At 56.6% G+C, this 25,249-nt stretch overlaps 2 protein-coding genes across 7 annotated transcripts in view; one reads left to right on the top strand and one right to left on the bottom strand.

Moving 5' to 3' along the window:
• The first annotated feature begins 7,816 nt into the window (after positions 1-7,816).
• DCAF15 (DDB1 and CUL4 associated factor 15) lies at positions 7,817-16,865 on the top strand. Its single transcript, XM_003915026.3, has 13 exons — positions 7,817-7,981; positions 9,701-9,798; positions 9,887-10,022; positions 11,272-11,378; positions 11,483-11,622; positions 11,712-11,882; positions 14,441-14,875; positions 14,978-15,069; positions 15,162-15,290; positions 15,399-15,484; positions 15,702-15,806; positions 15,879-15,994; positions 16,352-16,865. Exons 1-13 carry the CDS (start codon positions 7,850-7,852, stop codon positions 16,405-16,407), a joined length of 1,803 nt encoding a protein of 600 aa, XP_003915075.2. The 5' UTR covers positions 7,817-7,849; the 3' UTR covers positions 16,408-16,865.
• An 88-nt stretch (positions 16,866-16,953) lies between these two features.
• Positions 16,954-25,249, bottom strand: part of RFX1 (regulatory factor X1) — a 46,830-nt gene continuing 38,534 nt past the window's right edge. For 4 of the 6 annotated variants that reach the window (XM_009193685.4, XM_031659817.1, XM_009193688.4 and 1 more), the window contains 11 exons: positions 24,781-24,900; positions 24,571-24,686; positions 22,283-22,401; positions 22,071-22,180; positions 21,359-21,510; positions 21,182-21,279; positions 19,271-19,420; positions 18,956-19,164; positions 18,529-18,682; positions 18,404-18,449; positions 16,956-18,274 (listed from right to left, as the gene is read on the bottom strand). In XM_009193685.4, coding sequence (XP_009191949.1) covers positions 18,105-18,274; positions 18,404-18,449; positions 18,529-18,682; positions 18,956-19,164; positions 19,271-19,420; positions 21,182-21,279; positions 21,359-21,510; positions 22,071-22,180; positions 22,283-22,401; positions 24,571-24,686; positions 24,781-24,900 — 1,444 coding nt within the window. In that variant the 3' untranslated portion in view covers positions 16,956-18,104. Of the gene's footprint in view, positions 18,275-18,403; positions 18,450-18,528; positions 18,683-18,955; positions 19,165-19,270; positions 19,421-21,181; positions 21,280-21,358; positions 21,511-22,070; positions 22,181-22,282; positions 22,402-24,570; positions 24,687-24,780; positions 24,901-25,249 lie in introns of all 6 variants that reach the window. The other 2 variants (XM_003915025.5, XM_031659818.1) reach the window with 2 other exon arrangements.

The following is a 25,249-nucleotide window of genomic DNA, read 5'->3' as shown; positions in this document are numbered from 1 at the left end:
AACCAATCCCTGGGGGGCCAGAGGGATGGAATGTGCTGATTGGCTAGGAACCTAACCATTGCTCCGGTGAATAACCCACTGGCCTTATCTCCCTGCCACAAACTCCCCTTCTGCCATCCTGTCCTGTCCAGTCCTGCCCAGTCCTGCCCAGCTCTGCACTACCCAGCAGGGGCCTCTGCAGGGATAACAATGGACTATGGTCCATCAGTGTAGTCCCAGCATCCAGCATGGAGCCTGGCGTAATCAGTATTTATTATTTATTATAATCAGTATTTATCCGGCCGTGCACCCAGAATGCTCACACCTGTAATCCCCGCACTTTGGGAGACGGACAGATCATGTGAGGTCGGGAGTTTGAGACCAGCCTGGCCAGCGTGGTGGAAGAAATCCCATGTCAACTAAAAAATACAAAAAAAAAAAAAAAAAAAATTAGCTGTGTATAGTGGTGTATGACTGTAATCCCAGCTACTCAGGAGACTGAGGCAGGAGAATCGCTTGAGCTCAGGAGGCACAGGTTGCAGTGAGCCGAGATCACGCCACTGCACTCCAGCCTGGGCAACAGAGCGTGACTCCATTTCAAAAAAAAATTTTTTTGAATTCGCTGGGCACAGTGTACTTCCAGCTCCTTGGGAGGCTGAAGTGGGAGGATTGCTTGAGCCTAGGTGGAGTGCCACTGCACTCCAACTTGGGCAACAGAACAAGACCCTGTCTCCAAAAAAGAAAAGAAAGGAAATGGTGGATATGCACTGCTAACTTCAAGGGAGACTGAGAAACACCATCTTTCTACTGGCAAGCCACATGTCCAGATAAAAACAGAGTTTCTTGGCTGGGTGCGGTGGCTCATACCTGTAATCCTAGCACTTTGGGAGGCCGAGGTGGGTGGATCACGAGGTAAGGAGTTTGAGACCAGCCTGGCCAACACAGTGAAAGCCATCTCTACTAAAAATTAGCCGGACATGGTGGTGGGTACCTGTAATCCCAGCTTACTCGGGAGGCTGAGGCACGAGAATTGCTTGAACCCAGGAGGCAGAGGTTGCAGTAAGCCGAGAGCCATGCACTCCAGCCTGGGAGACACAGCAAGACTCTGTCTTGGAAAAAAAAAAAAAAAAATTTAGTTTCTATCACTACTGCGTAAAAGTGGGATGACCTGTAAGAGGGAAGCAGTGAGGAGTTGGGACCACAAGGAAAACTGAGCCCAAGGCTTTCTGTGTTCAAAGCCACTGGTCTCCAAAGTTGGATGTGGGAAATGAATCGTAATTTTTAGTTCTATTTACTTGCCCCATCCTGTTTTATGGCCATTTTCCAGGTATGATTTAATTCATAGGCTAGAAAGAGTGGTCTAAACGCACCTGTACAGTTGGGTTATTTGTAAACAAATACATATGCGTATTAAGGGAGAGTCCAAGTGACCAATGACCAGAAATAGGGAAGTCTTGGCCGTGCGCAATGGCTCATGCCTGTAATTCCAGCACTTTGGGAGGCCAAAGTAGGTGGATCACCTGAGGTCAGGAGTTCAAGACCAGCCTGGCCAACATGGTAAAACCCCGTCTTCACTAAAAATACAAAAATTGGGTTGGGTGTGGTGGCTCACACCTGTAATCTCAACACTTTGGGAAGCCAAGGTGGGCAGATCACCCGAGGTCAGGAGTTTGAGACCAGCCTGGCCAACATGGTGAAACCCCGTCTCTACCAAAAATACAAAAATCAGCTGGGCGTGGTGATAAGCACCTGTAGTCCCTGTATTATTGACACCTGTAGCTACTCGGGAGGCTGAGGTGGGAGAATTGCATGAGCCTGGGAGGTCAAGGCTACAGTGAACTATGATCACACCACTGCACTCCAGCCTGTCTCAAAAAAAAAAAAAAAAAAAAATCACCATAAAAACACCTTGATAATAATTGTAGGCGGAGGTTTCAGTCAGCCAAGATTGCACCACTGCACTCCAGCCTGGGTGAAAGAGCAAGACTCTATCTCAGGAAAAAAAAAAAAAAAAAAAAAAAAAGGCTGGCCATGGTGTCTCATGCCTGGAATCCCAGCACTTTCGGAGGCCAAGGTGGGCGGATCACCTGAGACCAGGAGCTCAAAACCAGCCTGGCCAACATGGCGAAACCCTGTCGCTACTGAAAATACAAAAATTAGCCTTGCCTGGTGGTGCGAGCCTGTAATTTCAGCTATTTGGGAGGCTGAGGCAGGAGAATCACTTGAACCCGGGAGACAGAGGTTGCAGTGAGCCAAGATCGCGCCATTTCACTCCAGCCTAGGCGACAAAGAGCAAAACTCCATTTCAAAAAAAAAAGAGAGAGAATTGAAGTAAATTGCAGGACACTGCGTTGGCATCCACAAAGAATTGGGGCATTACTTGATTTGGAAGAAGCTCCCCCCATCATCTGGTGTCAGAAGCGAAGGATTGAGAGTGATGTGATGTAGAAGGAAAAACTGTCTGTTTGTCCCATCTACGTGTTCAACTGACTTGGTCCAAACTGACTTCTCCCTAGTCTTCCTCATATCAGAAAATGCACTAACATTTTGCTAAATATTCCACTCAGATGCTAAAGTCATCATGAACTCTTGTCTCCTTGCCCGTATCCCAATATCTTGTCCTTGAAAATGACCCCATCGACTCTGACTATGGTCACTTTTCTCCATTTTCTTTATTTTTATTATTATTTCTGAGACAGCATCTCATTCTGTTGCCCAGGCTGAAGTGCAGTGGTGCAATCACGGCTCACTGGCAGCCTTGAACTCCTGGGCTCAAGCGATCCTCTCACCTCAGTCTCCCAAGTAGCTGGGAGTACAGGCTCCCGCTCTCACGCTAATTTTTAAAATTTTTGGCCGGGCGCGGTGGCTCACGCCTGTAATCCCAGCACTTTGGGAGGCCGAGCCTGGTGGATCACTAGGTCAGGAGATCGAGACCATCCTGGCTAACATGGTGAAATCCCATCTCTACTAAAAATACAAAAAATTAGCCGGGCCTTGTGGCGGGTGCCTGTAATCCCAGCCACTTGCGAAGCTGAGGCAGGAGAATGGCGTGAACCCAGGAGGTGGAGCTTGCAGTGAGCTGAGATCATACCACTGCCCTCCAGCCTGGGCGACAGAGCGAGATTCTGTCTCAAAGGAAGAAAAAAAAAAAAAAAAATTTTTTTTGTTTTATAGAGATGGGTTCTATGTTACCCAGGTTGGTCTCTGGTGATCAAGGGAGACTTCAAGCAATTCTCCCACTTAAGCCATCTCCTGCCTTGGTCTTCCAAAGCACTGAGATTACAGGCGTGAGCCACCGTAGCCAGTATTCTCCATTTTCATTGCTAATAGATGAATCTAAGTCAGCATCACCTACCCTCCTAGCTCCCCCAAGACTATTCCTGCTCCCACTCTCATCCCCCCAACCATTCTGCACATAGGAATCAGAATAACATCCTCCTGGCCAGGCGCAGTGGCTCACGCCTATAATCCCAGCACTTTGGGAGGCCAAGGTGGGTGGATCACCAGGTCAGGAGATCGAGACCCTCCTGGCTAACATGGTGAAACCCCGCCTCTACTAAAAATACAAAAAAAAAAAGAAAAGAAATTACCTGGGCATGGTGGCACATGCCTGTAGTCCCAGCTACTTGGGAGGTTGAGGCAGGAGAATCGCTTGAACCTGGGAGGCGGAGGTTGCAGTGAGCCGAGATGGCGCCATTGCACTCCAGCCTGGGCGACACAGTGAGACTCCATCTCAAAAAAAAAAAAAAAAATTAAATAAAAAAATTCCTCCCCCATGCTCTTTTAAAAACTTTGAGGTTATTTATGTATTTACTTATTGATACAGAGTCTCGCTCTGTGTCACTGAAACCTCTGCCTCCCAGGTTCAAGCGATTCTCATGCCTCATGCCTCAGCCTCCTGAGTAGCTGGGATTATAGGAGCCCACCATACCAGGCTAATTTTTGTATTTTTAGCAGAGACAGCGTTTCACCATGTTGGTTAGGCTGGTCTTGAACCCCTGGCCTCAAGTGATCCACCTGCCTTGGCCTCCCCAAGTGTTGAGATTATAGGCGTGAGCCACTGTGCCAGCCCTTTGAATTTTGAAACAACATTATTTTATTTTTGTTATTTTTAATTTTATTATTATTATTACAGACAGGGTCTTGCTCGTGTCACCCAGGCTGGAATGCAGTGATGCAATCACAGCTCACTGTAACTTCAAACTCCTGGGTGCAAGGGATCCTCCCGACTCAGTCTCCCAAGTACATAGGAAGACAGACGTGCTACCACACGTGACTAATGAAAAAAAAAAAGTTTTTTCTTTGTAGAGACGAGGTCTTGATAGTTGCCGAGACTGGTCAAATTCTTCTCTTCAAGCCATCCTCCTGTCTCAGCCTCCCAAAATGCTGGGATTACAGGTGTGAGCCACTGTGCCCAGCCTGAAACAATTAGACATTTTCAGATCAGAAAAGAAGGTACAGAGAGTTCTTTTATTCCCTTCACACAATTTCCTCTAATGTTTTTTGGGTTTTGGGTTTTGTTCTGAAACAGGATCTCACTCTGTCGCCCAGGCTGGAGTGCAGTGGCTCAATCTCCGCTTTTGCTGTAGCCTCGACCTCCCAGGCTTGAGTGATCCTCCCACCTCAGCCCCTATGTAGCTGGGACTATAGGTTCACGCCACCACACCCCGCTAATTTTTTTATTTTATTTTTTAATTTTTTTTTGAGACAGAATCTCGCTCTGTTGCCCAGGCTGCAGTGCAGTGGCATGATCTCGACTCACTGCAACCTCCACCTCCCAAGTTCGAGTGATTCTCCTGCCTCAGCCTCCCATGTAGCTAGGACTACAGGCGCGTGCCACCTGCGATTACAGGCCTGGCTAATTTTCTGTATTTTCAGTAGAGACGGGGTTTCACCGTGTTAGCCACGATGGTCTAGATCTCATGACCTTGTGATCTGCCCACCTTGGCCTCCCAAAGTGCTGGGATTACAGGGATGAGCCACCATGCCTGGCCTTGTTTTGTTTTTTATTTGAGACAAGGTCTCGCTCTGTCTCCCAGGCTGGAGTGCAGTGTCACCATCAGAGCTCACTGTAGCCTCGACCTCCTGTGCTCAAGTAATCTTCCTGCCTCAGCCTCCCCAGTGGCTGAGGCTATAGATGTGTGCCAGTAGAGTCAGTTAATTTATTTGACGTTTTGTAGAGACGAGGGTTTCGCCATGTTGCCCAGGCTGGTCTTGACCTCCTGGGTTCAAGTGATCCTCCCTCCTCTGCTTCCCAAAGTGCTGGGATTACAGGTGTGAGCCACCGCACCCGGCCTGGTAAGGTATTTTGAGAACATTTTTCAATTTGAGATAAATGTCTGATGTTGTCTAATGGTTAGATTGAGGTTCTAGGTCTGGGGATAATATCAGAGAGTTACAAATGTCCTCCCTATCACGTAGCTGGGATCCGTGACGTCAAAATGACTTATCACTGGTGATGTTGATTTTGATCACTTGGTTAAGGCAATAGCAGCCAGGTGTCCCCACTGTGTTGGGGACAGCTTTGCTCTCCACAGACGTAGGGTATGCAAGAAGCAGGAGAATCTTTCGCTAAAGATACATTGTGATGGCCGGGCGCAGTGGCTCACGCCTGTAATCCCAGCACTTTGGGAGGGTGGGGTGGGTGGATCACCTGAGGTCAGGAGTTTGAGACCAGCCTGGCCAACATAGTGAAACCCTGTCTCTACTAAAAATACAAAGATTAGCCAGGTGTGGAGGCGCACACCTGTAATCCCAGCTACTTGAGAGGCTGGAGCAGGAGAATCACTTGCTTGAACATGGAGAAGCAGAAAGGTGGAAAGTGAGTTGAGATCAGGTGTGTCACTGCACTCCAGCCTGGGCAACAAGAGCAAACCCATCTCAAAAAGGCCGGGCACGGTGGCTCAAGCCTGGTAATCCCAGCACTTTGGGAGGCCGAGATGGGCGCATGGATCATAGCTTCAGAGGTCAGGGGATCAAGACCTGCCACCTGGCCGGGCGCTGCAGTCAAGCCAGAATCCCAGCACTTTGGGAGGCCGGTATGTGTGATCACTTAGGTCAGGAGATCGAGACCATCCTGGCTACAACATGGTGAAACCCGCCTCTACTAAAATACAAAAACTAGTCATGCAGGCATGGGCGCCTGTAGTCCCAGCTACTGAGGCTGAGATGGAGAGAATGGCGTATAACTCCGGGAGGCGGAGCTTGCAGTGAGCCGAGATCGCGCCACTGCACTCCAGCTCATGGCGATGAGCGAGACTGGCCTCAAAAAGACCTGGCTAACACGGTGAAACCCCATCTCTACTAAAAATATAAAAACTAGCTGGGCAAGGTGGCGGGCGCCTGTAGTCCCAGCTACTCGGGAGGCTGAGGCAGGAGAATGGTGATGAACCCGAGGCGAGCTTGCAGTGAGCAGCTGAGATCCGCCAATGTACTAAACCTAGGAGACAGAGCCAGACTGTGTCAAAAACAGTTGTGTTACTGTGTTGTAATAAAAACCCATATTTTGGTCTTACTCAGGTTTTCTGGCACGTAACTCCTAAAACCCTTGAAATCAGCTGGGCACAGTGGTTTATGCCTGTAATCCCAGCACTTTGGGAGTGCCAGATGATGATCGAATGAGGTCAGAGACAGCCTGGCAACATAGTAGTAATCTGTCTCTACAAAAACTTTTTAATGAAGATAATGTAAAAACTCATCCCCAGATTGTTCAGAGGATTAAATGGGCTGGCCTGTCATTCCAACACTTTGGGAAGCAGAGATGGGAGGATCACTTGAGCCCAGGAGTTGGAGACCAGCCTGGACAACTTGGTGAAACTCCATCCCTACAAAAAATACAAAAAATTAGGCCGGGCACGGTGGCTTATGCCTGTAATTCCAGCACTTTGGGAGGCCTAGGTGGGCGGAACACCTGAGGTCAGGAGTTCGCAACCAGCCTGGCCAACATAGTGAAACCTCGTCTCTACTAAAAATACAAAAAATTAGCCGGGCATGGTGGCGCACGTCTGTAGTACCAGCTACATGAGAGGCTAAGTTGAGAGGATCATCTGAGCCCGGGGTCGAGGCTGCAGTGAGCCATGATCAGGTCACTGCACTCCAGCCTGGGTGACAAAGTGAGACTCTGTCTAAAAACAATAAAACCAACGAGGTAATGCATACGAATATGATGCACGGAGCGGCCCTTCCACAATTATTTGTATTGTCATCATCTGCATAATGGGCACAACAGGGCCCTGCCACATCGAACTGTTTAAGCTCAGAACCTTGTCTGTCATATGTGGAGCGATACCTGATTGATGCTATCATTATCAACACCGTCATCCCACCAATCCGCCCATCGGAAACAAGCTTTCATCGAATCCCATCGTTTTTTCCTTTTTTTGTAAATCTCTTTTCTCGGCCTGGTTTTGTCGCCCAAGTATGCTCGTCAGGCCTCTGCCCACCCAGACCGGGCGCAGGCAGCCCGGGGCTGAGGATTCTCGAGTCTTGGTGGACCACAGGCTCCCGTCGCCCCGCCCAAGGGCCTGGACCGCCTGTGGTCTCCATGGAAACCCGCTAGCCACAGGGGGCGTGACGCCATTGAGACAGACACAGATATCCACCTATCAGATCAAAGTTATCTGGGCTAGGCGAACAAACGGGACCTCCGAGTGGTACGTCCTTAAGGCAGGGCGGGAATACAGCAACTGGCCGCGGGGGCTGTTACTGTCGCTACCAATCAAGAGTCGAGGCGGCTTTGATAGACAGGCATAGCGCGAGTGCGGGCTTTCACCCAACCGGCGGGCAGCTGTCCCGATAAAGGACCAATGAGGAGGCGGCAGGGGTGGGGCGAAGGGGCCGGTTGCTCCGGAAGTGGAGGGAGGGGGTGAAAATGGCGCCCAGCTCGAAATCGGAGCGGAACAGCGGGGCTGGGAGCGGCGGCGGCGGCCCCGGGGGAGCCGGAGGGAAGCGGGCAGCAGGGCGGCGGCGGGAGCACGTCCTCAAGCAGCTGGAGCGGGTCAAGGTGAGGCCTGGAGCCGGAGTGGGGAACGCGCCGGAGGGTGGGGAGTAGGGACGAGGGAGGCGGAGGGAGGAGGGCGTTCGCGGGGTGAGGGGTTGGGGGCGGGGCCCCAGGGGAGGGGGCTCGGATGAAGGGCCTGGGCGGGGCCCGGGGGAGATGGCTTGGATGGAGGAGGCTCAGTCGGGGGCCTGGATGTAGGAGGTTGTGTCGGGTAACCGGCAAAGGGGCTGGGATGGAGGGGGTTGGGGGCGGGGCCCCAAGGAGGGGGCTCGGAGGGAGGCGACCCCTCCTCCGAGGCCGCAGGGAGTATCAGGAGGAAGGGGGCGATCCAGGTTCAGATCCATTTTTCAAAGCCCTGCTCCCATGGCCCCTCCGTAATGGAACCTTCCCGCCCCCTATGCAGAGCCCCTGCCGCTGGCTTTGGGCTTCCACTGCCTGATATTCCTCTCCCTGCCCGAGCCTCGACCACACTTGAGCTGGGAGTTCCTGTACCTGGGTGGGCCTCCCCATTGAAAGTGTGGGAGCTCCTTGGATAGGGCTGAGTCTTCCCCCGCAGAGTGAAAGTTACCGAAGCAGGCTCTGTCTCCTCCATCAGACTGGAAACTCCCAGAGCTGGGGGATGATGTCTCTCTCCCCCATCAGTTTGGGAGCTCTGGAGGGCAGAAATGTGGATCTCTTGCAGGTGGGCAGTAACTGGGGCAAGGCTGTGTCTCTGTGGACAGGGACTGCACCTTCTCCGTGAGGCTGATAGCTTTCTAAAGACAGTACTGTGTCTCCCCCTTTTGACTGGGAGCTCCCTGGGCTGGGACAGTCTCCGCCCTTAGCCTGGGAGCTCCCTGGGCTTGGCTGTGGTTCCGCCCTTAGCTTGGAAGCTCCTTGGGCAGGGATTGTGTCTCCCCTGTCGGCCTGGGCCTGGCTGGCCGGGCTGTTTCCTCCATCAGACTGAGACCTCCCTGTGGACAGGGCTTGTCTCCCATCAGACAGGGAGCTTCCCAGACAGGACTCGTCCCATCAGGTTGGAATGTCTTGAAGGCAGAGCTGTGTCTACCCCGTCAGCCTGGGTAGCAAGAGTGAGGCTGCTCTGATGTCCCTGTGCCTGGCTTGTGCCTGTCAGTTCCCACATATCCTTCCGTGGTGAAGTTTTGGGGATGAGGGATTCCACTGGAAGGCGGTAGTTAATTGGGAAGGGGGAGTTGGGTCGTTGGTTAGGCTCACCCTTCTATCTGCCTTGACTGGCCCCCAGCAGAGGCCATAGCTGACCCAGGGAGGAGAAGCCCCCTCGTTTGAAGGCTGGTGGGTTGGGGACAGATGGGTGCATGTCAGGACCCTGTCTCAGCCTCCTTAGTAGGATGAATACCCACAGTTTAGGGACAACCTTCAGGGAGGGAAGCAGGTGGCCCAGCGTGGGACATGGTGATTGAGGAGCTTTCTTGGGGGCAGTGATGCTGGGCTCAGTCAAGAGGGACCTGAGGCTGAAGAGGTGTGGAACTGGGAAGGTGGCGTGGGTCCCTGGTGGAGATGAAGGCTCAAGCGAGGTACACCTGGCTTTACTGTCCCCATCTGCCTCAGTTGTTCCCACCTTCCAGAGCTTGGTCTCCTTTAGACCATTATGGTGGGCTGGGCCGTGCTGGACCCGGTGAGAGCTGCCCTGCCTCTCTGCTGTGGGTGAGGGGCTGGGGGCTGCAGATGGTGCCTGAAGTGCCCTGACCACCCCTTCCCCAGATCAGCGGACAGCTCTCCCCTCGCCTCTTCCGGAAGCTGCCTCCCCGGGTCTGCGTGTCCCTCAAGAACATCGTGGATGAGGACTTTCTCTATGCAGGGTGAGGCTGGGCCCAGGCAAAGGGGGCAGCTGGGCGGGAGTGGTGGGCTCACCCTGACCTGGCCGCTGTGCCCCCTCCACCCCCACAGACATATCTTCCTGGGCTTTTCCAAATGCGGCCGCTACGTCCTCTCCTATACCAGCAGCAGTGGGGACGACGACTTCTCCTTCTACATCTACCATCTGTACTGGTGGGAGTTCAACGTCCACAGCAAGCTCAAGCTGGTAGGGAGGCTTCAGCACCAGGCTGGCCCTTCAGATGGTGTGGCTCAGCAGGTCACAGCACCCTCTAAGCCTCAGGTTCCTTGGATGTAAAATGATCATGTACTCATGGGGTCGTCGTCGATATTCCATGTGTTAGATCCAACCATATGAAATTACCAGGGCCTGACGTGGTAACTCACGCCTGTACTCCCAGTACTTTGGGAGGCCAGGGTGGGAGGATTACTTGATCCCAGGAGTTCAAGACCAGGCTGGGCAACAGGGCAAAACCCCATCTCTACTAAAAATAAAAAAAAATTAGCTGGGCGTATTGGCATGTGCCTATAGTCAGCTCCTCTGGAGGTTGAGGCAGGAGGATCACTTGAGCCCAGGAGTTTGAGGCTGTGGTGAGCCATGATCACACCATTGCACTCCAGCCTGGGCAACAGAGTAAGGCCCTGTCTCTAAAACAAAACAAAACAAAACAAAACGGAGGCTGGGCGCAGTGGCTCACGCCTGTAATCCCAACACTTTGGGAGGCCGAGGTGAGTGGATCACCTGAGGTCGGGAGTTCAAGACCAGCCTGGCCAACATGGTGAAACCCCATCTCTACTAAAAATGCAAAATTAGCCGGGCATTGGTGGTGCATGTCTGTAATCCCAGCTACTCTGGAGGCTGAGGCAGGAGAATCGCTTAGAACCCGGGAGGCAGAGGTTGCAGTGAGCTGAGATCGAGCCACTGCACTCCAGCCTACAGAGGGAGACTCTGTCTCAAAAATGAAATTACCATTCTTATGTTTCAAAATGGGGTAAATAGTGGCCATTCCGTTGGTCCAACACACTCTATGAAGCTATAGAACATGTTGGCTCAGGCCAGTTAGCTTTATTAGGACTAAGCCACCCTGGCTTTAGCCTTGACCCTTGACTCCTGGAACCCCGGCAGGAGGTGGGTACTGTTACCTCAGCATGCACGTGAACTCAGAGAGCTGAATGGGCTTCAGGGTGGGCTGGGCTTGGAACCAGTGCCTGGCGCAGTCTCCTCCGGGACATTGTTCACATCAGCTGCATCCACCCTGGCCTGGTCTCGCCCGTCTCCCCCACTGGTGAAAGGAGCCTCCTCAGGCTGTCCTCAGGCAAGGTGGAGGGGTGTGGTGTGGGCTGTTGGGGTGCTCCTTCCTGCTCAGCCCCAGCCCTGATGAGGGACTGCATCATACAGCTTTGGGGGACCCCTGCAGGTTCCCTGACCCGGTGCTGACCCTGAACGTGCCTCGCAGGTCCGGCAGGTTCGGCTCTTCCAGGATGAGGAGATCTACAGCGACCTGTACCTGACCGTATGCGAGTGGCCCAGCGACGCCTCTAAGGTCATCGTCTTTGGCTTCAAGTGAGACCCGGCTCCTGGGGGAGCCATGGCTGGTTGGGGCAGGGGGTGTGCAGTGGGGGCCCCCCAGGCGCCGACCCGGCAGCTGAGGGTATGCTGGCCCCCAGCACCCGCTCGGCCAACGGGATGCTCATGAACATGATGATGATGAGCGACGAGAACCACCGTGACATCTACGTCAGCACCGTGGCGGTACCGCCGCCGGGCCGCTGTGCCGCTTGCCAGGATGCCAGCCGGGCCCACCCAGGTGAGGGGGCCGAGGGGGCGAGGGCCCCCTGCCCCTCTGCCCCCGTGCCTTGGACCGAGAGTGAGCTGCTGTGGTGTGTGTTGCTGCAGGAGACCCGAACGCGCAGTGCCTGCGGCACGGCTTCATGCTGCACACCAAGTACCAGGTGGTCTACCCCTTCCCCACCTTCCAGCCCGCCTTCCAGCTCAAGAAGGACCAGGTGGTGCTGCTCAACACCAGCTACTCCCTGGTGGCCTGCGCCGTCTCTGTCCACTCGGCAGGTAGGCCCTGCGGTCTCATGGCAGCCCGGCAGCGCGTGAGGCGGGTCCTCTCCCTACCCCACCACACAGACAAGGGGCCCCAGGCACAGAGAGGTGGGAGCCCACTTCCCCAGGTCACACAGCTTCGTCGTGGGAATGCTGGGGTCCAAACGTGGCCACGCCCGCCACAGCCCTGCCCACGGGATCTTGCCAGGGGCTGAGATGTCCCATATCTGCTTTGTCCACCATGGCTGCCTCCAGGAGCCACTTAGAATGTGGCTCATGTGACTGAGGAACTGAGCTTGTGATACTTTTTTTTTTTCCCACTGGAGTCCAGTGGCGCGATCTCGGCTCACTGCAACCTCTGCCTCCCAGGCTCAAGCAATTCTCCTCTCTCAGCCTCCTGAGAAGCTGGGACTACAGGCCTGTGCCATCACACCCAGCTAATTTTTGTGTTTTTAGTAGAGACGGGATTTCACCATGATGATCAGGCTGGTCTCAAAACTCCTGACCTCAAGTGATCCACTCACCTTAGCCTCCTATAGTGCTGGGATGGCAGGCGTGAGCCACCGCACCTGGCCTGTGATGGATTTAATTGTAGTTGTTTTAAGCTGAAATAGCCACAGGTGGCTAGCTGGATGGGGAAGCGCCCCTTTCTCTTAAGAAGAGAACTGCTAATGTAACATTTCGGGGCGTGGTTAGTGGGCAGGCACTTGCCTTATATGTTTGATGTCGGAAAGATGCCAGTGAAAATCACAAGATGTCCCTTGACAGTGACAAATGTCAGGAGGCTGGATCATGCCCCCGGCTGACAGCAACGGGAGGGAGGGGGCCCCGGGGCCATTTGGCAACAGAATTGTGACTATGACTGACCCAGCTGCCCTGTGCCCGGGTCTTTTCCTCTGGCAGGGTCTCACTGGGTCCCTGTGTCCCAAGGCTGCTGACGGGGAGCTGGGGGCCACCTGAAGAACCCTCCCTGGGGATTGGGGAGTGAGTTAGGAGGAGTCGGGGGGTTGGGGGCATCTGTGGAGCACCAGTGAAGGCCCCTGCGTTGGCATCCGTGGACCATGTGTCAGAGATGTGTGCACATGTGGGGGGTGAAACACAAGGAATCTATAACTGGAACCACTTAATATAAATTAAAAAGACGTTTTAGGCCAGGCGCAGTGGCTTACGCCTGTAATCCCAGCACTTTGGGAGGCCAGGGCACGCGGATCACATGAGGTCAGGGAGTTCAAGACCAGTGTGGCCAACATGGTGAAACCCCATCTCTACTAAAAATACAAGAATTAGCTGGGCATGATGGTGCATGCTTCTAATTCCAGCTACTCAGGAGGCTGAGGCAGGAGAATTGCTTGAACCCAGGAGGCGGAGGTTGCGGTGAGCCAAGATTGTGCCAATGTACTCCAGCCTGGGAGACAGCAAGACTCCATCTCCAAAAAAAAAGACATTTTAATTTTACAAGAACTCAGATACAAAGACGTCCATCATCCCCATGGAAGTGGTTGTCCCTGGGGGCAGTCGGGGAATGGGCAGGATTAAATGTATATAACTCAGCCCACAAATAAGCCAGGGGCCAGGGCACTTTTGTCCCCAGACATATCTGGGGACTCCTGTCCTCACCCCCCCAATCTATACCAGGAAGGGTGAGGCACTGTCCTTTGCTGAGGCTCGCCCACTCGGTTATTGGCCATGAACCCCCCAACTTGTGAGGGTTGATGCAGTTCTGCCCTTTCGGCTGTGGGTCCTGTTAGGAACAACCACAGCGGACAATCAGCTCTGCGCCAGCCCAGGGGAAGGGCGTGGTCATCAGTGGGAGGTGCTGACACAGAGGGGTGCTTTCTTCCTTGGCCATTGTCACCTGTTCCCCGCCCTGTCGTGGAAGGGCTGTCACGGTGGTGGAGGGGAGCCCGGACTCCATTTATCTCAGATGTGACCTTGGGCAAGTTCATCTCTGAGCTGCATTTTGGGGGATGCGGCCCTTCTCTGGGGGTTACTTGTAGGAGGCTCAGAGGAAACCTGGGATGGGGCCCAGCCACAGGGCTGCTCAGTGAATATGTTGGGGTTCTCCATGTGTTGCCTGCATTCCTTGGGGGAGTCATCTCTAGGCAGGCAGAGACAGAGGCCCCGATTCGATGAAGTGTGCCCGCAGCAGTCTGGCTTGTGTCGGGAAGGACCCAAGAGGGCCTTGCCTTAGGACTTCCATATCAGAGAAATGCCAGTGAAAATCACAAGATGTCCCTCGACAGAGTGGCAGATGTTAGGAGGCTGGATGCTACTGTAGTGAACGCTCTACACTGTAGAGTGTCGGCTCCTCGTTCACTCCTGTGTCCTCAGCGTGGGGCACTCAGTAGACAGCTTAAGAAAGGGGTTTGAATGAACGTGAACGTCTGCACGCATGTGTGCGTGGTGTGCATGCGCGGAAAGGTCTGTCCCCTTCTGGGTGTTTCAGACTGATCTCAGCATAGCCAAGTCTAGAAGTGTCTCCTCAAGGTGGGTTTCTGAAAACCCCTGAGGACACTGAGCGAGGCTGGGAGCACCCCAGACTGACACTTGTCCACACCCATCTCTTCTTCCAGGTGACAGGAGTTTCTGCCAAATCCTGTATGACCACAGCACCTGCCCCCCGGCGCCTGCCAGCCCCCCTGAGCCCCAGAGCCCAGAGCTGCCCCCTGCCCTCCCTAGCTTCTGCCCTGAGGCGGCCCCAGCCCGTTCCTCTGGGTCTCCTGAGCCCTCGCCCGCCATTGCCAAAGCCAAAGAGTTTGTGGCTGACATCTTCCGCCGGGCCAAAGAGGCCAAGGGCGGGGCCCCTGAGGAAGCCCGGCCTGCCCTGTGCCCAGGACCCTCTGGCAGCCGCTGCCGTGCGCACTCTGAGCCCTTAGCCCTGTGTGGAGAGGCAGCACCCCGGGACAGCCCCCCTGCCTCGGAGGCGCCTGCCCCCGAGCCTGGCTACATCAACTACACCAAGCTGTACTATGTGCTGGAGTCCGGAGAGGGGACGGAGCCGGAGGATGGTGAGCGGGGGGCAGGCATGTGGCAGGGCCTGGGATGGGGAAGCCAACCCAGATGGAGCCCCTGTCCTCCCTCCACCCCATCCCCACTTCCTGCCTCCCCAGAGTTCGAGGACGACAAGATCTCCCTGCCCTTCGTGGTGACTGATCTTCGTGGCCGCAACTTGCGGCCCATGCGGGAGCAGACTGCTGTCCAGGTGGGTGCGGGCGTGGGCGGGCCGAGGGCAGTCCCGGGAAGCTGCTGGGGGGCAGTTGGCACCGTCCTCTGTGCTTGCGCACTCGCCCGCAGGGCCAGTACCTGACAGTGGAGCAGCTCACACTGGACTTCGAATATGTCATCAATGAGGTCATCCGCCACGACGCTACCTGGGGCCACCAGTTCTGTTCTTTCAGCGACTATGACATTGTCATTCTAGAGGTGGGCCCAGGGTGGGCGAGGTGGGCCCAGGGTGGGCAGGGTGGGCCCAGGGCTCCCTGTACTCTGGAGTCGCCCTCAGCAGCTGGCATCATCCACCCCCAACCCCAGGTGTGCCCGGAAACCAACCAGGTCCTCATCAACATTGGCCTGCTGCTCCTGGCCTTCCCGTCCCCCACTGAGGAGGGTCAGCTCCGGTGAGCACGGGGACCCTGTCCTCCCTGTCCACTAGGGGGGCCGCTGGCAGACACTTCAGGGTGGGGGCGTGGGGATGTGAGAAGGCGCTCCCTGTGCCACAACCTGGCTGGGCCCCTCCATAGCTTCTTCAAAGACAAAAGCCCCTCAGGGTAGTGTGGGGCCTGGTTCAGGAGCCCGGCTGTCCCAGCGCTTGTCCTGTGGCCCTCTCCACTGCAGACCAAAGACCTATCACACCAGCCTCAAGGTGGCATGGGACCTCAACACAGGCATCTTCGAGACAGTCAGTGTAGGCGACCTGACTGAGGTCAAAGGGCAGACCAGGTGAGGCAGGGCTGGGGGGCAGGGTCGGGGGTGGCTGAGGCGATGAGAGCCACTCACCCCCTGGCCCCACAGCGGCAGTGTCTGGAGCTCCTACCGCAAGAGCTGCGTGGACATGGTCATGAAGTGGCTGGTGCCCGAGAGCAGCGGCCGCTACGTCAACAGGATGACCAACGAGGCGCTCCACAAAGGTGGGGGTCGGTGACCCCGTGATGGTCAGGGTCCCCAGGGTCACTTGTCCTCACCCAGGCGCTGATTCCTGAGCGCTGATGAAATGGGTGGGAAGGCTGGTAAGGAGAGGGCCGCCCAGGCCAGGCCTAGCTCAGCAGCCCTGAAGGTGTGGGGCCTGGGAGCCTCCCACCAGACTGGCCCGTCACTTGTTCACACTACAGACGTTTATTGAGTAGCTGCAGGCGAGAGGCGGAGGGCAACTCAGCAGGGTTCTTGCCTTCTGGAACCTTCTGGGCCAGAAGGAAGTCAGGTGGGGAGTGCGGCCACAGGGCTGGGCAGGCAGGGGCTCCATGCTTTGTCCCCACCTGTCCCTGTAGGGTGCTCCCTGAAGGTTCTGGCAGACAGCGAGCGATACACGTGGATCGTGCTGTGAGGGCCGGGCCGCCCCGGACACTGACTCCAACTACCTCCGCGGCCTGGGACCGGCCGCCTCCCCGGGGTGGCCTCTTCCTGGCCGGCTGGCCCACCGACTGATGACCGGCACTAGTGTTAGGCTGCGGAACCGGGCTGGGCAGGGCAGCCCCTGGTGGCCCGAGGGTCTGGACGCTTTTTATTTATGCCTATTTAAGTTGGGAAGGGGCAGAGACAGGGCGCCCCCTGCCCCACCAGCCTGAGCGCCCTGCCTTCACTCCGAGCTGGGCATGGGCCTGGTCCCTTGTGCATTTGCCCCTTTCTTCGGCTACAGCTGTGGACGTTGCCCTCGGGGAGGTCGAATGGACCCTGTTCCCCCTGCCCTGCCCGCCCCCAGCCTCCCCACCCAGGCTGGCAACCTCCTGGCCATCCCCACTCCGTTCTTCTTCATGTAATAAATGTTTTAATTTCTGAACCTCATTGAGGTCCCGTTACTGCAGCTCGGGGCCCAGCTGGAGCCCCGGCCCCAAGGCCCCCACCAAGGCCCGGCGAGTCAGCAGTAGGCAAATATCACAGCGGAATTTATTGTTTTAAGAAAGACTACAAAAAGGTAGAAAACAGCTCGGCACACTAGACTACCACACGTGTGGACACTTTCACCGCCGGGAGAGGGAGCCCCGTGGGCACGGGGACTGGGCAGGCCGCCCCAAAAGCTGTAGCACGCGGAGCACACAAAATAGTGATTTTTATACAATAGGTCAGATTTCCATTTTTTTTTTCTTTTTCTTGCCATAAACATCTATCTCACAGGCTGAAAACACTGAGAAAACTGGAACAGATAAGGCCATGATGGTTGGAAAAAAACCCAACAAGTTACCAACTCCGCTCGGGCGGCGCTCACGAATCGCACAATAGTCATGGGGTGGGGGTCATACGGCACGGAGGAGAAGCACAGTCTCCGGGAAGATAGGGGCACAGAAAAGGTTCCATTACAAACCAGCGGCGGAGGGGGGGCGCGGGGGCTGGGGTCTGTGGGCACTCCCCGGCCCCGCGGCCCGCTGCTCTTTGGAAGCTGGAGGCCGTGCCCCCTGCCGCCCTCCCCACAGCCGGGCCGGGCAGTGCCCCCTTCTTGGGCTTGGGGGCAAGGGAGGGCCCAGCGGAGAAGATGCGACACCCACGGCTTTAATTGCACTTAATACCAAGAAGGGGAAGCAGTGGGGTTGCTGGGGGTAGGGGGTCCCGGGGCTGCTGCTGACAGTGGGGAGTCCCCAGGTGACGCCCACCTGCGCCGGCCCAGGGCTCAGGGCTGGGCCCAGGACAGGCTGTGCAAAGCCAGCGAGCTGAATAAGTTAACAGTTCCGCACGGGAGGGGGCCTGCCTGCCTGCCCCCTGGGGTGGTGGGAGGACGGGGCTGGGGTGAAGATGCTGCGGCCTGGGAGGGGGGCGGCCAAGGGGCCGAGCTGGATGCCCCACGGGGCACCTGGGCACGCGGCGGGTTCCTTAAGGCACGTCTTTTGTGTCAGAGTTTGCAGCTGCGGCTCCGCCCAGCCCACTGATTGTGCCGGCCCCATAGGGTAGGAGGGCCCCGGCCTTCCCTGTCTCGGAGGCCCCCTCCCTGCCCTGGCTGAGGCTGGAGCGGTGACCACCAAGCCACAGAAGCTGTGAGGGACCCTGGCGTGAAGGGGTGGCGGGGGCGGGTGGGGCGGGGAGGCCAAGGGCTTAGCTGGAGGGCAGTGCCTGCACGAAGAGGCCGCGCGCGTCAGTCCGCGCCAGCTTGGCCGGCGGCTCCAGGGTCTCTGGGCCCAGCGCGGGTGACTCGCCGCCAGCCGCCAGTGAGATGTCCTGCGGCAGCTCGTCCTCGCTCTCCTCCTCCTCTTCCTCCTCCTCGTCTGGGACACAGGGGCCAAGTCAGGCTCGGGGCGGGGTGGCAACGCCCCGGGGTTCCTCCTCCTCCCCAGCCCCTCCATTGTCCGCCACCCCCGGGACCCGCGCCCTGGGTGGGAACACGCCTCGCCTACCTTTGTCGGGGTCCAGGGGGTTCAGGGACGTGGCCAGATTGGCGAACTGGAGGAAGGAGAAGAAAATGGGTGAGGGTCCGCCGCCTGGCGCCCCGCCCACGCCCCCAGTGGCCCGCTGCGCGCACCTCGCCCATGACGGCGATGGGGGTCTCGCCCTTGGCCTGGGCTACGCGGTGCTCGATCAGGTAGTACATGTACTCGTCGTAGAGCAGCCGGATGAGGTGGAAGGAGCCGAAGCTGGCGGCGCTGCGCAGGGTCAGGTCCCGGATCACCATGGAGCTGGGTATGGCGACGGAGAGGAGACCGTCAGGCCCCGTCCGGCCCAACCCCTCGACCCCTCCCCGCTGCGATGTGCCCGGGCCTCGCGCCAGCCCAGCGACTCAGGCTGGATCCCAACACAGCCTTCCCCCGGGCGTGCATGGTACAGAGCCCAGGGCCCCAGCCCGCCCGCCCAGCCTGCAGGCTCGGGTCGTCGTAGAAGAGCAACTGAGCCCCACAGGGGCCCAGGGCCTTCCCTGGTGCAGCCCGGGCCCGATCCCGCCGCGCGCGCACCTGTAGAAGGACCACTTGAGAAGGAAGAGCTTGGCGGCCTTGGGGAAGCCGGCGCTGCCCTGGTAGGGCTTGAGCACCTGGCTCACCACGCCGTCCAGCCAGGCCGCCCACTGCTCCAGCGAGTTCTGCTGCTGCAACGTCACCTTGAAGTCCTGCTCCAGCCGCTGCACCACGCGGTCCTCGCAACGGCACACCCACGAGGCCTGCTCCTGGGGCACACCGGGTGGGCGGGCGCCCGGGGCTCAGCCGCCGTCACCCCAGCCTGGCCCGCCCCCCTGGGCTGCCCCTCATTCGCCCGCCCCGCCCCGCACTCACCTGCACGTTGGCGAAGTCCACGCGGTTGAGGTCGCTCAGCATCTGGTTGATCTGCGCGGTGTTCTGCAGCACAGCGCGCGCCGCCTGCGCCAGGTGGTTGAGCGACGTGTAGCGCCGCAGTGTCTGCGCGAAGGCGCCGGCCGCGGCCACCTGCGTGCAGGGATTGGGGGGGCTTGCTGCTTCCGAGGAACCCCAGCCCGCCAGCCCTGGCCCCACCCCGAGGCAACCTCCCTCAGCCTGTTTCCTTTTTCCTAAAAAAGGAGGGATGCGCTTCGCTACTTTTGTTGGGATACAGAAGGATCGCGACCTTCAAACTTTGGGTGTCCACTCACAAGCGCCCCCCAAAATTCAATTAATTGTATTCTGACCAGGGCACAATATTTTTTAAAATGTATTTTTATTTTTTAAAATAACAATCGAGACAGGGTCTCGCCAGGTCGCCCAGACTAGTCTCAAACTTCTGGCTTTAAGAGATCCTCCTGCCTTTGCCTCCTGAAATGTTGGAAGTGAACCACCGTGCCACGAAAGGCCTTTTTTTTTTTTTTTTTAAAACGAAAGAACACAATAGAAAATATGGAGGGCACTGCGCAGAAAGGGCAAATACTGCTTTGATAAACATGTTTCATTTTTTTTTTTTTTTTGACACTGAATCTCACTCTATAGCCCAGGCTGGAGTGCAGGGGCGTGATCTCCACTTACTGCAACCTCCGCCTCCTGGGGTCAAGCGATTCTCGTGCCTCAACCTCCTGAGTAGCTGTGATCATAGGCGCACACCACCATGCCAGGCTAATTTTTGTATTTTTTGTATTTTAGCTAAATTTTGTATCTTTAAATATTTTTGTATTTAGAAACAGGGTTTCACCATGTTGGCCAGGCTAGTCTTGAACTCCTGACCTCAAGTGATCCGCCCACCTCGGCCTCCCAAAGTGCTGGGATTACAGGCATGAGCCACCGCGCCTGGCCTCATTTTCTTTCATACCCTGGAATCCCAGCTCTGGGAGACCACAGGGGTTTTGTCCATCTTGTTCATTGCTGTGTACTGAGAAGGAGGTTGTGTGAATACATGAATACTGAGTCTTGCTGGTTCTGAAGGGTTGCTCCTGGATCTGGCGTCTACTATCTCCACAGGCCCCAGTCCCTGCCCTGTGCCCAGCGGTGGGTTTTTTTTTCCCCAACCACATCCCATCAAATTCCTCACAGCTAAGTAGTTAGCGAATGTGCATCTTTTGATGAAAAAGGCAAGTATTATGTTTCCTTATAGATGTTGTTGATTTTCTTAAAAAGTTTTATCTGTCTCTGCACACCTGAAGCACTTTCTTTTTTTTTTTTTGACAGAGTCTCTCTGTCGCCCAGGCTGGAGTGCAGTGGTGCGATCTTGGCCTCCCGGGTTCATGCCATTCTGTTGCCTCAGCCTCCCCAGCAGCTCTGACTACAGGCGCACGCCGCCACACCCGGCTAATTTTTTTTTTGGTATTTTTAGTAGAGACGGGGTTTCACCGTGTTAGCCAGGATGGTCTCAATCTCCTGACCTCGTGATCCGCCCGCCTCAACCTCCCAAAGTGCTGGGATTACAGGCTTGAGCCACCGCGCCCGGCCACACATGAAGCACTTTCTAGCAAGGCTGTCTAAAGGGAACTACTGTACGTTTGCAGTTGGTTTTTATTTTTGAAAGATGCTGTGTTGAGCACAGTAACACCACAAAGGGGTTGCATTTCAGCAGTGGGTGCCTGAGGACACTGGTTTATAAAGACAATGCCCAGGGTGCTCCCCGAGGCGGAGAAGGTCTCCCCTTCCCTCACAGGCATCATCCCTGGAACAGGTGTGGGGACAAACCTTACCGCCCCTGGGGAGCAGAGGAGACGGGGGGCCTAAGCCCCAGGGACAAGAGAAAGGGACCCCCCGCACCCTCACCTTCACCCGCAGCATCTCCTCGGGGATATTGACCATGGCGTGGGTGAGCCAGCTCTCCAGGCTCTTGGCAAAGTTCCGGATCGCTTGGGTCAAGGCACCTGTGGGCGGTGGCAGGGGCTGGTCAGAGCAGGGTGGGGGTATGTGGGGCAGGGGGTGCCGAGCAGGCCAAGCACTCACTGGGGATGGGCCGCAGCACGTCGGGGATGAGAATTTCCACCAGGCCCTGGTACAGCACGTTGTCACAGTGCTTGGTCCATTGGAGCACGGGCTCGAACTTGGAGAGCAGCACCAGGATGGCTTTGGGCAGTCGCTTCTCGGCCTCATCATGCCTGCGGGCACCCACCCCACCCCGGGTCACTGGGACACTCTATGGTCCTGCCCCCATTGTCAGAAGGGAACAGGTACCCCCTTACCCCCACTCCAGGATCACTGGGGCACTCTGTGGTCTTACCTCCAGTGCCAGAAGACACAGGTACCCCCTTACTCCCACCCAGGGTCACTGGGGCACTCTGTGGCCCTGCCCCCAGCATCAGACCCCCACCCCCAGCCCAGGGTCAGGTAAGTACCCCCTGCCTCCCGAGGATCCCCGGGGTCCGGCTGGCACAGGCCCGGGGGGTGGGACGGGATCCTACATCCTACCCTGCATACAGGGGGCAGACAAATTCCAGAACCTGCCACTCCAGGGAGGCGATGGTGCCCTGCCCCATGCCTGGGCTTGGTCAGGCATGCCAGCCCCGACTCTGAGTGTCAGGTGGCTATAAACACACACTCCACACAGCCAAGGGCATGTGTACCCCATAAACTGCAGGGGACAAGCAGGCGCCCCAACCCTGGGTGTCAAAATCACCTGAGGTCCCACCCTCCTCCCCGCTTGCCGGGCAGTACTCACACGGCCAGCGGCGGCGCCTCGCTGGGCTGGCTGAGGTTGTACCTCCAGAACGTCTTCCACAGCGTCTCCACCAGGGTGAACTGCAGGTTCACCATGACGTCGACAATGGCCTGTGGCAGAGGCAGATGCTCAGGGAGGCTGGGGGGCAGCATGACCCTCCCATGCCCATGGCTGCGTCCCCATTCGCTTGCCTGCCCACCTGGCTGCCCTACCTCACAGTGTTCCCGGTACAGGACCTGGAAGGCTTTGATGTCACCGGGCCCGACGCCCTCAGGCAGCACCTTGCCCTGGAGGTCGAGCTCTGTGAAGTCAGGGAGGCTCCGAGAGGCATCTGCGGGGCCGGGGGGAACCATGAGGCCCTTCATCCCCCATGCCTGCCCACCCTGGGGTCCCAGAGTTGTCCCTTTCCCATCAGAATGGGGTCCCCCAAGTGCTGGTGAGAGACAAGGCTCGGTGGGGGCGAGCGCCTGGCCTGGGCCCAGGATGGGGAGGACTTGAGGGCCCACACTCCTCTGGCAAAGAGGACAGGAGGGTCTTGTGCCAGCCCCGCCTGTCTGCTGAGTGGTAGCACCGCACCAGCCCTCAGGACGTGGGCCTCTGAGTCCCGGCTGCAACGCAGCACCCACCTGGCAAGGGAATGGGTAGGCCCCCAGGGCACAGTCAGGACCACAGGACGCTGCCCTGAGCCTGAGCACCCCAGGTTGGGGCTAGCCATGGACAGTCGCCCTGGGGATGCCCCTCGACTCTGCCAGAAGTATTGTTCCCCACCCTCCTCTATGTCCCCAGGCACGGACGGGACAAATGGGATGTCCTGGCCTCCACGGCAGGTGAGGAAATGAGCGCCCACATGCTCAGGATCGAGGATGTGTGGCTGGACTATGGGTTCCAAGGGTTTGCTTGTTTACTTAGCATCCTTTGGCCCTGTTTTCATGGATTGTTGTTTACTTTGTCTTTTTTTTTTTTTTTTTTTTAAGAGATGGGGTCCTGCTATGTTGCCCAGGCTGGTCTCCAACTCCTGGACTCAAGCAGTTCCTCCCACCTCGGCCTCCCAAAGTACTGGGGTTATATACGTGAGCCACCGCATCCGGCCTGTTTTATTTTCCTGAGACAGAGTCTCACTCACTCTGTTGCCCAGGCTGGAGTACAATGGTGCAATCTTGGCTCATTGCAACCTCCGCCTCCCAGGTTCAAGCAATTCTGCTTCAGCCTCCTGAGTAGTTGGGATTACAGGCACCTGCTACCACGCCGGGCTAATTTTGGTATTTTTAGTAGAGATGGGGATTCACCATGTTGACTAGGCTGGTCTTGAACTCTTGACCTCAAGCATTTCCTCTAGCCTCAGCCTCCCAAAGTGCTGGGATTACAGACATGAACCACTGCACCTGGCTTTTTTTTAAAGTTTACTTTTAGAAACACTGGGTACATGCCTGCCTTCTTGGCGAGTGAGTGGTCCTAGCCCTGTGAACACCATGGCTGTGGGATGGCTGGACAGGAAAGCGAGTGGGCCTCACAGGACTCACGAGGTAAGAGGACCTGCTGTCATATCTCCAACAAGTAACCGTGTCCAACTGGGTGGGATTTGAAATCTCATATAGGCCGGGCATGGTGGCTCACACCTGTAATCCCAGAACTTTGGGAGGCCAAGGCGGGAGGATCACTTCAGGTCAGGAGTTCAAGACCAGCCTGGCCAATAAGGTGAAACCCCATCTCTACTAAAAATACTAAAATTAGCCAGGCATGGTGGCTCATGCCTGTAGTTCCAGCGACTCAGGAGGCTGAGGCAGGAGAATCACTTGAACCCAGAAGGCGGAGGTGGCAGTGAGCCAGGATGGTGTCACTGCACTCCAGCCTGGGAGACAGAGAATCTGTCTCAAAAAAATCAATAAACAAACACAAAAATAAAGAAAACCTCATGTAGCATAAAGGGGATTCACTGGGGAGCTCAGAACCCCAGAGAAATACTTTGCATTGAAAGAAATGAGAGTCGCCGGGCGCGGTGGCTCAAGCCTGTAATCCCAGCACTTTGGGAGGCCGAGACGGGCGGATCACGAGGTCAGGAGATCCAGACCATCCTGGCTAACACAGTGAAACCCCGTCTCTACTAAAAAATACAAAAAAACTAGCCAGGCGAGGTGGCGGGCGCCTGTAGTCCCAGCTACTTGGGAGGCTGAGGCAGGAGAATGGCGTGAACCCGGGAGGCGGAGCTTGCAGTGAGCTGAGATCGCGCCACTGTACTTCAGCCTGAGCGACAGAGTGAGACTCCGTCTCAAAAAAAAAAAAAAAAAAAAAAAAAGAGAATCTACCTTGAAGGAGGATTCTGGGGACAGAACTGTCACTGTGGACGGAGACTGTGATGTCTCCCCAACCCCCTGCTGGTCCTCAAGCATCTCCACCAAGCCCTCCCCGGCTCAGAGGCTGCCTGCCGCCATTCGGCTTTGGGAACCATCTGTACGGGGCCGGGGGGCGGTGGCTGGGGAAGCACAGGCCAGGGAGCTCTCACCCAGAAACTGCTGGTACTGCTGCACCTGGGCGCTGATGTCCGACAGCCCCGTGCTCGGCTGCTGCCCCACCGCCACGCCGTTGGTCATGCCTTCCATCTTCTGGATGGGCTTGAGCCTGGAGTAGAATGGGCAAGCGGGCTGGCTGCTGGGGGCCGGCCTGTATGCCCTTCCCGGCCTGCCCTGCCCCGGGCCCGGTCCTGCTCTCCTACCTCTGCTTCTGCGAGAAGGGCTGGCCCCGCATGGCCATATGCTGCTGGTCCTCCATCAGTCGCAACAGGGGTGAGCTGGCCTTGATGCGCAGGCCGTAGTAGTGGTACTTGGAGTTGCCCCTGGGAGGGAGGTGGAGGGGAAGGGCTGGGCTGGGGGTCTGCCGGCTGGCCGGCCATGGAGCGCCTCAGCACACCCATCTCCTCTCTATTAGGGGAACAGATGGAGAGACGCCTGCCCTGCAGAGCCGGGGGTGCTGCATTGAGGAGGCACAGGGGCTGGGGGTGTTGGGAGAGATCCAATACTTTGCCCAAGATTATACATAAATGAATGGCTGAATGGCTGAATGAGATGATGCTGAAGCTGGGAACGGGAACCGAGACGTGAGCGGGGGTGAGCCACGGGGGTTGCAAAGGAGAGGAAGAGAGGGATGGGTTCGTGGGATGGCTTCTTGTTCCTTCCCACATGAAT

Source organism: Papio anubis, chromosome 20 (assembly GCF_008728515.1).
Source record: "Papio anubis isolate 15944 chromosome 20, Panubis1.0, whole genome shotgun sequence".
In the NCBI taxonomy this organism is placed as follows: domain Eukaryota; kingdom Metazoa; phylum Chordata; class Mammalia; order Primates; family Cercopithecidae; genus Papio; species Papio anubis.
This window is presented reverse-complemented; position numbering and strand designations above follow the sequence as displayed.

Excerpts from the sequence above, each read along its gene's own strand:
- DCAF15 (XM_003915026.3), top strand. The coding sequence starts at position 7,850 with ATGGCGCCCAGCTCGAAATCGGAGCGGAACAGCGGGGCTGGGAGCGGC. Across the intron at positions 15,070-15,161 it reads GGGAGCAGACTGCTGTCCAG|GGCCAGTACCTGACAGTGGA; the intron begins GTGGGTGCGGGC and ends ACTCGCCCGCAG. Across the intron at positions 15,995-16,351 it reads CAACGAGGCGCTCCACAAAG|GGTGCTCCCTGAAGGTTCTG; the intron begins GTGGGGGTCGGT and ends CTGTCCCTGTAG.